The 12,084-nt window shown below is 34.7% G+C and overlaps 1 protein-coding gene across 1 annotated transcript in view; it reads left to right on the top strand.

Moving 5' to 3' along the window:
• The window catches only part of TRDN (triadin), a 199,312-nt gene that overhangs the window by 172,108 nt on the left and 15,120 nt on the right, over positions 1–12,084 (top strand). The window contains 5 exon segments of the mRNA XM_085541752.1: positions 391–438; positions 4,447–4,491; positions 5,891–5,908; positions 7,456–7,503; positions 8,372–8,392. Of these exon segments, the coding sequence (XP_085397878.1) occupies positions 391–438; positions 4,447–4,491; positions 5,891–5,908; positions 7,456–7,503; positions 8,372–8,392 (180 nt within the window).

Below are 12,084 nucleotides of genomic sequence, written 5' to 3' on the forward strand. Positions count from 1 at the left end.
TTCACTTCTAAAGTTTCTAAAGCTTCCTTAAGTTCTACATTAAACATGAAGGAGAAATGATGCTTTATGTAGAAAATAGGTAATGTCAATCAAAACAAGTAGTAGAAGCATCTCACTATTTTAGAAAACATATTTATTTTATATTTATAAAATGCACTGTAATTTTGCAATTTCTTAAACCACATAAAAAGGCAATATTACTTTTTGTATCATTTTGATTTTGAGAAAGGTTTTAAAAATCTTTTCTTCAGACTAGTATTTGTCAAAATCAAGTCTAATATTAATACATAATGCAAAATGGCCTCTTAAAATTATAAAGAGAATTTTTGTTTTTTTTTTTTAATGTAAAAATGAAAAAGCCTCTGAAGGAGGGGTTCTTCTTATTTTCAGAGCATGAACATATTAAACATGAAAAATCAATCTCTCACACTAAGCCAGGTAAGTTTGGTAATGTTATTTTCAGGCACTCCATGCTCAGCTCAGTAAGTACCACTGTGGTGTGCAAAACTTAGAGACTTGCTTGAGTCTTTTGTTGTGATATTTTGCTGTGTGACCAGGGCTTTGGTCCTCATAATTTTTAGGAGGATGACAGAGATCTACTATTGGTCTGCTGTAAAGAAACAGGACTGAGAGCATATCTCATCTATTGATGCTCTGCATATGTAGCTCCAGAGTGGTCTATCATAAAAATGATAGAGACATGACTAAATTATCAGATAACCACCTTTAAACTTTGTTCAGTGGCAACCAAAGAGCCTTGTTTTTCATCTTTTCTTTTTTTTCCTATTTTTTTTTTTTTTGGGGGGGGGGGAGGGGGGGGGGGGGGGGGAAAGGGTTCCTTGTAAGATGATAATGTTTTCCCTATGTTTTTACTTCTTCGTTTTATACTAGGATGCTCTATTTTTAGGTTAAATATTTCATAGACAGTTTGACAGTTTTCCACAAGACTTTAACAACCATTTTAGTGAAGCTATATTGCTGTTTTTGAGTCAACAAACAACAGATCAGAAAAAGGAACGTTCCTCACTCCAAACATCAAAGGCACATGACAAGAAATTTTGCTTCCTTGTCCACCTTTCAGACATAAAGGAGGTACTTCAGCCAGCAGACAGGGGTGGGTGAGCTTGGCTGAGGCAGATATGAGGAATTCACCCTGTCTGGCATTGTGCATGATAGCATGGGTCCTGATGCCCATTTGTGGGTCACACAGGCAGGCAGCACAACTGCCCAGCACAATGGAACAAGCTCTAGCTGCACAACTAGCCTTTTTTGATCAAGATACTGAATTTCCCTTGTAAGACACTTGCAAACATCAGAGAATCTTATCATGTAGCCTGGACATCAGACTGATGAGGAGTTTGCTCTGGTACAGTAAATTCCAGATTAAAGCCCTTGGAATTTGAAAATAGTAATATGTTTTTTTTAAAAAAAAAGACTTGCTAAATTTCCTTAATCATAAAAATAGTTCTAGTGATTAACAGTCCCTCTGGGGAGCAGTGGCTCTTTTGAATTTCGGATGGTGTCTGGAAGTATTAATCTGCCAGCACAGGTGGTAATAATGTTTCTGCCTGCTGCGTGAGAATGAGAGCTCTAGAGTTAGAAACTGAATTACAAAAGCCTGGTTCTGTACAAAGCAGTGGCCTCCTTTTTCACCTTGATACAGAGCAGCTTCAAACTATTATTCTTTTGCCTGCTGCCATCAGTTTTAGAAGTGTCACATGACTGAGTAACTAGAGAATCTTAGAAAATAGAGTGATTCTATGGGGAAATTAAAAAGTGTTTGGGGGATGTGGAGAAGCAGGTAAAGCAAGAAGATTCTTTCCTGTTGTAAATCACTTTAAGCTGCCTGAAATACACAGAAATATTTATGGCTTTATATTTTTCCTATTTAAATTAGATATCCCCCCAGAAATGAATATTAATGTTGGTATTGCTGTACAGCTAATTCTGCAGAAAAAAAGTCTTTTGTATTTTAGAATGTTTTTCATTTTATGATTTTTTCACAAATAAGAATATTTTGGAAATTTTGTACCCTTATGAAGTCATCAAATGTTTGATGTTATTATTGGACTCCATATAGTAATATAAGAATTAAATGAGGTATAAAACACCTGTGATAAATACTTGAAGCATTTCTTCTATTTTGGTCAGTTGTTCTTTTCACTGCTCTTTTGCACATGGAAAGTTCAGTTAACTGATGGGATTTTGTGAAGATTCCTGATTTCCTGAAGCATGTCCCCTTGTAGAGACTGTTAATTCTTCAGACTTGCCAATCTGATCATTTGGTTTCCTTCTACTTACAACCAGTTGCCAGACACTCAGACAAAAATCCATACAGTCACCATCTGGAGATCTGCCAGGAAAAGAGGAGATGCAGCTTTCAGGATTGTTCTCCAGTGGAATCAGCAGATCAATAGTTGCTGTACAGTTAAGTTGCAGAGTAGATAGGTGAACAAATACCAAAGAATTACTGTGTTTATCTCCAGATGAATGCATGTCATTAGACCTGTACAAGGCACGCTTTTTTCAGAAATGAATTTGCTTTGAAAAGAAAATCCTTCTCATACTTTTAAATGAATCAGATGTGCCATCCACTCACAGATTTATTTTGTAGACTCCTAGAATTATAGGGCAAGTGTTGTTGTAAATTATCACCAGAATTAGAAAAAGAAAGAATATCCAATGTAGTGGATATTCAACAGAGCAAGGATAATTTCCAAAGAAAGAGAAATTATGAAGGATCCATATACATTCTGAGTTTTACTTGTCATTCACCCAGTGAAGAGTATGGAGTCTATGTACAAAATCACAAATCTTTGTGTTGTTGGGTGTTTTTTGTTGTTGTTTATTAGTTTATAGAAAACTCAATATCCTAATGTCAGTTAGTGAATATGTGAATTCATTGATACGTTAAAGGTCTTCAAAGAGCAGAAAGAGGATACCTGATCTCAGCAAGTTGCTGCTTGTGCTATAAAAGCATCTCTACTTTCACAGGCAGCCATGAAACAGAGATGAGATTTTTAATTCACTACATTCATAACAATAGCTGAGTAAGGGGAAAAAAAAAACCCTAAACTTAAAATGGGTGAAATTAAATAATGACCCACCAGATAACATCTGTAAAGCACAGCAGTGCAATGCTATTTTTTATTTCCAAATGATAGAAAATATCAACCAAAAATGAGCTTTATTTTTCCCTGTATTATCTCCCCAGTGCTTACTTCCCTACAGACAGCACAGACTGCAGCAATTAAACTGCTTCTCTGCCTGTTGCCACATGATAAAGTGGCAATAGTCCTGTTTATCCTGTTTGGCATGTGTATACTTCTGGGAATCTCAGTGAGCTAAGTTAAAAATAAATGGATGCAAAGAAGCAGACAAACCTTCTCTCTACCCTCAGGAGGAAAAAAACAGAGAAGTTATCTGGAAGTTATACTCTAAATTCCATTCTACATGCTTGGAGTGCAGACTAGGATCTAGTATCCATCTTAGACATTTAGAATCTACAGAAACTGCTCCCACAAAAACGTAGTAAATCTTGATGTCATGCTTTTAAGGGTGCACTGATATAAAGAGAGGTAAAGTGGCGATTCGCAGGTGATTCCTTTCACCTATCTTTTTTCCAGTACTTCCTCCCATACTTAAGAAGATTTGACTGCCAGGTTGTAAACACTGCTCCTGCTCAAGAGCCAAGAAGTTTTGTGCATGCACAGACTTTCCAGCAGTATTCCTAGTCAGCTAGTATTCAGATTAGTTAAATGTCTTTAGGGGACAAGATAGCTCTGTTCAAGCTGACCTGTTTCAGATTAAATCCAATACCCAGAAGAGGTCTTGAGAGAAAGAAAAGGGCGAGAAACTTGTGGCTGCAAATTCCTCCATCAGAGAGAGGAAGTGGAAATGTATTCTGAATATGTCTTAAACAGTGTCTTAAATAGTGTTGTGTGAGGATGTGGAAAGATAGAGATTAGGAAAGAATTTTCAATTCAAATATGGGTAAAGTTAGAAAGTGGGAGCAGAGCTTTTAGATCAGGAAAATAAATGTTCAAGTCAGTGGGTAGAGTAGAGATCTGAAAACAAATGTTACAGTTCTCACCTGACTTGGCTTATGCCTGATGTTTCACCACATTCCTGCACGTAGAACATCTGCTCAGTAGTCACCTGAGTGACTACTTGAAATGTACTTGCAGGTATGTGGCTGTACTCTGGTGACAAGCATTAAGCCCACTAATTTATTTTTCCATTGTGTATGATCTTACCACATAGCCAGAACTCATAATGCATGCATGCTCTTTTACAATACTATTATGGGATAATGATGCGAAAGGCATGCATTTATTTTGTCACTGTAACCATATGTATAATATGTTTAGAAATGTTTTTCCAGTTATATGTACCTATGCTAACACAGTATGAATTTCTAACTTTTATGCTGCTTTCACAATACAGAGGAGAAAATTAAACAACAAAAGAGAGGCCTCACCGAGAGTTCAGGTAGGAACAAGTCATTATTTCCTGTTTTAGGGGGGCTGTGAGTGTGGGGAGCATTAAACACTATTCATAACTCTTCCAATGTTGCACATTTACATTACAATCAATTTTTATGATATTTTCAAATATGTGGCTGAAAATAGTTCTTTGTGCAAATCTAGAAGAGTGGCAACTGCAAATGCAGTTCTAACAGTCTTTCCAATGATAAAGCCAGATTGAGGTGTTTCAGCTCAGTGCTGGTTTTTCCTCCTGTGCTAATGAAATAGAGTGGAGCTGTAAATCAGATCTTTCCCAGGTTTATCCCCAGTACAACTCACTGCTTTTTTTTTTTTTTTTTTTTTTCCCCTCCAAGCTCAGAACCTTCTTGTGGCAGAATTTATAGCATAGAGAACTGCGTATTTAGGGAATGATGAAGGATGATGGATCACTGGGTGGTTTAGGGACTTGAATGCATTTCAATCTGGCTTTCTCATGGAAAAAATTGATTTTGTAAATAAGTTTTTGGGTCCTTGTAGATTTTGTGATAATAATGGTTCAAGTAATGTTAACTTAGATAGAAGCCCTGGAGTGTCACTCAAGGAATTAGAATATTCTTGTAAATTCTCACAGATTACCTGAAGTTTTTTGAAGACTTCAATTTGATATCAACCTATAGATTTCTACTAGGAGTATTCTTTACCCAGAAATCCATGAAAAGTTGCCAAATCTCCATCAGTTATGTAAAATCAACAGATTTTAATTTGGTGTGATGGTGATGATGGCTGTGGTGGTGATGATGAATTTTCTCAATACAATAAATTGCTATTTTACTTTAAGCTGAATAGTGCAATTTGCTACCTCATTTCCATTCTCATTTGGTATGTGGTTTTCCTTCTTTTCAGTTGCAAAACAGATTCTATACAGAATAGTATTGTTCTGTCTCTAATTGTGAGCATTCATATAATTTGTTAGTTATATTGCTTTCTATAAGAACTCACATGATAATCTATCATTTTACTATGAAGTGATGTTCTGTAGCACTGTTTAAACCAGTAAAGTTTTGATAGATTTTATCTAAGCATAAACTGCTGTAGCTTGCTCAAAACCATAAACTATCTTTCTGTTAATAGAGTTGGAGAAATGGCCTCAAAATATTTCTAACCTGAATGTTTTACAAATTAGCAAGAGGAAAAAGGAGTTGTGACATTATTTTAGTGAGAGCAATTAGAGGGACTTACAAAGGTCTACATATGTTAAAGACTATCTGCATTTTAGCAGCTTGAATGCTGTGCATGTTTACCTGAATGAGGAAAGCTAAGAAGAAATGAGAATCATGATCCGATAAGAATATTTTAATATTAAAATGTCAAAGAAATATTTTTATATCTAAATGTTACACTTCACCTTCTTTTGTCTTTTGTAGCCCAAGCTAAGCCAGCAAGTACGTAATACCTACCTTGATCAGAAAAATTACTGTAATATAGCTGGATATGTGTGAATATGTGGAAACTTTGCATTAATAGTTCCTTGTTTTGCTTTAAATAACAGTGTATTTATCTACCCTCCCTCCACCCCTTTCCCCCTTGTTTTCCAGTATTTCCATTTAACATATTGTCTTGTTGTTGCTATTTCCTAGTCCAATAACACAGATATTAATATAGGAGTGATAAGCTTTTAAATTTTGTTATTAAAACTTAAATGTGTTCAATTGATACTACTGATTAAGAAAAGAATTGCTGCATTGTTTTCCTACTCATATGAATACAATTTTTCTAATGCAACTAAATCTAGCACTTTTCTTACTCAAGAACTGAAAAGCCCATGCACTAACTTAGTATGCAGCCTGCATGTTAAATTTCTGTATATTTCATACCTTCAGCATGCAAATATAAACAGTAAAAGTTAAAAAAAGAAAAGAAGAAGAACGAAATAGTTGTGTTCCCATATACTTCCACTCCCAAGAAAAGCCTAAACTTGGGAAAAATGTCATTCTCTGCAGACATAAATTTTAATTCATACCTCATGAAACTTGAAATTCCTTATTTTGTCTAAATCTCAGCATTTCCTGGAATATATGTTCACTTGAAATCATAGTTGCTAGGTATTCATCAAATGGCAGAAAGGATGAAGCACATTGCTCCCATTTTAAACATTGCCACTTTACAACCCTCATTGCATCCTACCTGCTGCTCAGGAAGTAACCTGGATACAAGGCCATCATAATAGTCCATTGATTGCTCAACTCTAAAACCTACTATTGCCCCTATTTTCATTCATTCAGCTTAGCTGCTGCTGTGCTACAAAATCTGGTTTACCAGTGTTGTTTTTTCTTTCAAATTCTGCTTAGACAGACACGGCTTTGAAACAGATTACATAGAGCTAGGCCCTTTTTTCTTCCTTTCTATTTCTAGCAATCTAACATCAAATCTCATTATTTTCTATAATAATTATGAAATTTTAAAAAAAGGAGGAAAAAAGTGCGTGGCCTACAAAGTAGTACTAGCTCTCTAATTTTCCACAGTGAGATACAATTTATAGGCTTCAAGGCTTTGGGAATTCAGCTGTGTTATTTCTGACTCAGCATAAAGATTGAGCAGATGGTTGCTGGGTTTGATTTGTTCTCACCTTTCAAATAACAAGAATGGAGAGTGGATGTAAACTGCACTTCAGAAACTGAGGGGAATCCCTTTCTAAACTGACTTCTTTAATATGCCTGCATAGGTCTAAAATTAATTGCATCCATTTATGTGAAGCCATGTGCAACAATACTGAAGTTCATATTTTGTAGCAGATTCATTAGAGGATGATCTATTAGCAACTAGTCACTTGGCTTCTTTCCAAAGTAATTACATGAAGCAATAGAAAATTAACTACTATTCCTGGTAAGTATACAGACAGTCCTTCTTAGTTTAAAAAAAGAAAGAAAAAAGACTTGCACAACATAACTTAGAAACATGACAATTTTGTTATGCTGTTTCTTTTGTCTAGAGCATGAAGCAGTCAGGCATGAAAAAGATGTTCTACCTACAAAGCCCGGTAGGCACTCCTGCATTTTATGTGATCATTGCTTTTGAAACTGTTTTTTAAACAAATAGGAAAATACAATTGCATATGACAAATGTCAGAATGAACAAAATCATGGTCCTGTGAGTTATTTTGCAGCGTCAAATGGCCTTTACATGTCATACCATAGCTAACCTAGCACAGTACTTATTTACAATGCCTTTTGTCATTTTCTGAAGATGTATATACATATCTCAAAGGTCAAATTTCTGCTTTTGTAATTCCGCTGGCAACAAAGAAGCTACGCTGATGAAGAATTTGAACCATTGGTTTAAGATGTTTATTTTGTGAAGTAGTTCTTGGTATCTGCCATTTATTTGGACTTTGCAGCCTTCCTACATGAGTTAATTTCTCAGCAACATCAGCAATTTAATTTTCCTTCATAGCAAGATATTCAGGTAATGTCAGCGGATGACCTGGCAATAGCCATGGTTCACAATAACTGTTTCTGCACATCATAATTCTTTTGCAACCTCTGTTGCATGAGATAGAGCAAAATTGCTGCAGTTATAGGAAGCTGCATAGTTCAGTTTTGCTGTGAAGCAGTCACCAAGGGTTAACAAGTCTCTGCTGCTCTTCTCAGTGAAAGAAAATAAGTGAAGAAATAAAATTCTTATTGCTCATATTATTCATCCTTTACTCTAGTATAGTGATTATCACGTGCAGAGAAAAATCTCCGTATTATTATCATCCATCAAAATGTTTGTTTTTAATTACAGTACAATTACTAAAATGTTTCAATATTCACTAAATACAAAGTACAAATAAAGCCATTCTCCAGCATGGAAATGTTATGCTACATCTCCCTGTTCTGACCATTTTGCATCTTTTTTATTCTCAGTCAAACGGAAAACAACTTCAAGTAAGTGCTGTGCCTTGCTTTCTATGCAATATAAACCTGTTTTTCAGATGCATGTTGTCTCAATTTACATTTTTGCAATTTTATCGTATTAGGTATTGGCATTTTCTTGCTTATACTAAAGATACTCTTACACTGTCTTTAGTCTGCTTAGTAACACCCGAATACATCAAAATCAAATTTATTTGCAATAAAATGCTGTGTAGTGGCAGTATTCAAATTTTGAAGGTTTTACTGTTTACAACAGTAAAGAAAAATTTGCTAAATGAATAACTGATGTTCTGTTGATAATTTTCATGAGTGTCGGCACATAATGTAACTTTAGGTAAATTTATATTTTTCTAAAAATAACAATACTGTAACTGAATTAGAAAATCACTGCAGTACTTATTTTCTAGTTTGGAGATGGGTTATTTCATGAATGTAATAAACATATTTTATTGGCCTTGTTTTAATACTTTTTTCACCTTAATAAAAAAGAATTAAAATTAAAGTGGAGAAAAGTGTATTCAAGGGAAATATTTTGCTTAACAAAGATTCCACTGAAAGCGTTTGATAATGTAAGGTCATTAAGACTTCTAAATGTCTAAAAGACTGTAATCTATTCTTATTGCGACTAGTAATTTCATGTTACATATGTCAAATCAGGTTCAGAAAACAATCAGAAGGGCATTGTTTACACTTCTCTCTTCGAATTGTGAATGTTGTGAAGTATGCACCTTCACAGCTCAATTAGTTGGAATATCCTTAGGATAGGATCTTTGGTTTCTTTCTTGAATTGTGTCTGGCACTTCATCACCAAACTATATGTTATTCTGATGTAAAGTAACCTATGAAGAGTACACAAAAGTAGGGCTAAGCCCCTTGAGGCACAGACCTCTTCCTGTTTCAAGTAAGAAGTTGGCAATATGGCAAGGCAGGCTGATTCTATTAAAATTCCTGAATTAATCTCCTACATTAGATTCTGTAGATTAGACAAGACAAATACCTGCTTTTATACAACTGTAAAAACACATCGTGCTAATCTGAATCACATCTCTAAGAGGAAAAGGGAACATGAAGCATCTGAAATGTGCCTCTGCAGAAGGACCTCCTGCAGTCCTGAATCCTAGTGTTAAGATTTCATTTCCCATGAAGTTATGTCTTTTAGTGGTTATATTTATGTTTTTTTTTTCTTTATGCCCATATTTTAGATATTTTTTCCTTTATTTAATTCTGTTATTCAAATTTGTTCAGTTCTATGTTCAGTGAATCTATTCACTGACATTTGATGTTTTTTGTGCTAGTTTATGCAAGAGACCTACTGATGGTACCTTCTTCTGTTACAGGTGCATCAGAAATTTAAGAGACTAATTCCTCATGCTTTCCACAGTAACAATCTTTTAACCAAAAATTACTGTCTATAGTTCTATTATATCAAGAACTATATCACCCTGACATATTTGGAATATAACGAACAGCCAAGATATTTTCCTTTGACATTTTCAGAGTATTTGTGCCATAGTCTTGGATTTATATCCTGCTGCTTCAAATGATTATAAAGGTTAAGAGTGCCTTTAGAATAAATAGATAGATAGATAGATAGATAGATAGATAGATAGATAGATAAATATTCTTTTTTAAAAAGTAATATCAAACAGACCTATGATTATATACAGAAATAATTCTGTTTATACACCCTATTCTGAATCAACTATCCCCGAATAAATTTAGTATAAGATCTTAAACATCTGAGCTATTTAAACTACTTTTTTTCCTCTCAAGGGAGAACATTTAAATTCCTACTCTCTTTTGTTCTAAAGCTCTGTTTATCTTTGCTTCATACATCTCTCAGCCAGATGTATAGTATGCTTGTTGCAACATGAAGATAGCTACTCTGTAATTCAGCATGAGATACAGTCGTGGACACAAAAGCTAGCTGATTTTGGAGCTTAGGTCTAGTTATGACCAAATAATAAATCCATACATTTATCCTGGGCCAAATCTGTTCATATATTATACCCCAGGTAATCTTATTTTTGAATTAAATGTGGATTAAACTGGTAGATTTTGTATCATCAAATGATTAACCAACAATAAACAAAAATAACAAGTCAACAAGAGTTTGAAAATTCCCAAAATTAACAACAAATGCATTTTCTAGTAATGTGTTAATTATCATGACATTCTTAAAGCAATTAGTAAATTTATTTTATTAATTTAACTGTTTCTGTTTTAATTCACATGAAGTTCAATGACAGCAACTGACCCTATTTGTCCAAACAGTAGGGTCCAATTTGGATTTTAAATGAAACTCATAATCACTAAGGATTCTCAAACTGTGTCAAGTCATCTTGAACTGAGGACAAAACTATTGGCATTTCAAACTCATGTAAGGAGTAACACCAAACTGCACACTGTTTTCCAAAAAAAAAAGACAGGAAGACCATAGAGGCTGGTATATTAAGAAAAATGTCAACACTGGCCAAAATTTATTCTCATTTAATCCTGTAATGAGAATTCTAAGGTCTGGGCAAAGTGTTTCCCAGAGATCCGAGAGTAAGTGGAAGTTTCTTGATATGTTGGGAAAAGAAAATGTCCTCTATGTTGGATACAACAAAACTAAAACAAACCACACTTCGGGTCAACTGTGTAAAAGGATCTCTAATCCTAAATTAGGATAAATGTGATCTATAGGAGGTAAACAGCAATCATCTGAATAAAAGCATTAGAAATTGTAGAGAAAATTGAGCCTGTCCAGGTCCCTCGGAGTTAGGCATCCCGTTAGTTAAGCAGTCAGAGCATGAATTCCTCTTGCAGATTTAGTGCCTCAAAGAGAACATTTTCTTAAATAAAAATGAGAAGCAGTTTTAATCCACTCAGAATGCTGTAATGTAAAAAGTTTCAGCATCTCTGGGTAGAACTATAAATATTAAAGGATTTAGGCATGTTAGCATTTAATAGCAGTAAAATTGGCCTTTACTGAGTGCCTGAGGTTCCTAGTTTGAGCACTGAAATTTATGATTTTCCTTATGAACCAAAGACAAGACTCAAAAGTTTCCTGGGATATGTTAGTGAAAGCTATGCTAATTGCTCAGACTTGCTGTTGTAAAAACATGAACTGAAAGATTTCTGCCTTCATGTGGGTCTCCATCAGCTGTAGAACCTCACATTCATCAGTATTCCACCATGAAGTAAATGCTGGGATAATTCAGTAAGAGGAGACCCAAATGTGCTCAGTGACCATATTCAATTTTTATCCAGCCCTACATTTTTCCTGGCTAGAGAGGTTATTTTCCTTCCTTACAATAAGGTTCTAAAATAAAACTGGGACTAGCAAAGAAATAAGAGGTAAAAATCTCTTGGATTCCAAATCACAACATCATAAAGTCTTTTGATTACAAAAGAGTAATGATCATTTACACTACAGAAATTTTATTTCATTTTGTTGATAAACTGTCTTTAACTATCACAGGCGCTAATATATTCTGGTTTTGTGCTATACACATAATCAAAAATTTTTCAGCTCCCACGAGCTTTTACTGTAAAAAGGCAAGGCAGTCTGATGGTGCAGGAGAAAGTTATATAGAGGGGAATGACAGCTATCCAAGGTCAGTGTCAGTCTTTGGTTGAGACATGTAAATGATAAGAGAAGACAGGTAATAAAATGAATATATTTGGGGGGGGAAGACAGGCAGCTATAGTCATGAGTGCAT

This window comes from Coturnix japonica, chromosome 3, assembly GCF_054131305.1.
Source record: "Coturnix japonica strain WE chromosome 3, WE-NBRP24, whole genome shotgun sequence".
Classification (NCBI taxonomy): Eukaryota; Metazoa; Chordata; class Aves; order Galliformes; family Phasianidae; genus Coturnix; species Coturnix japonica.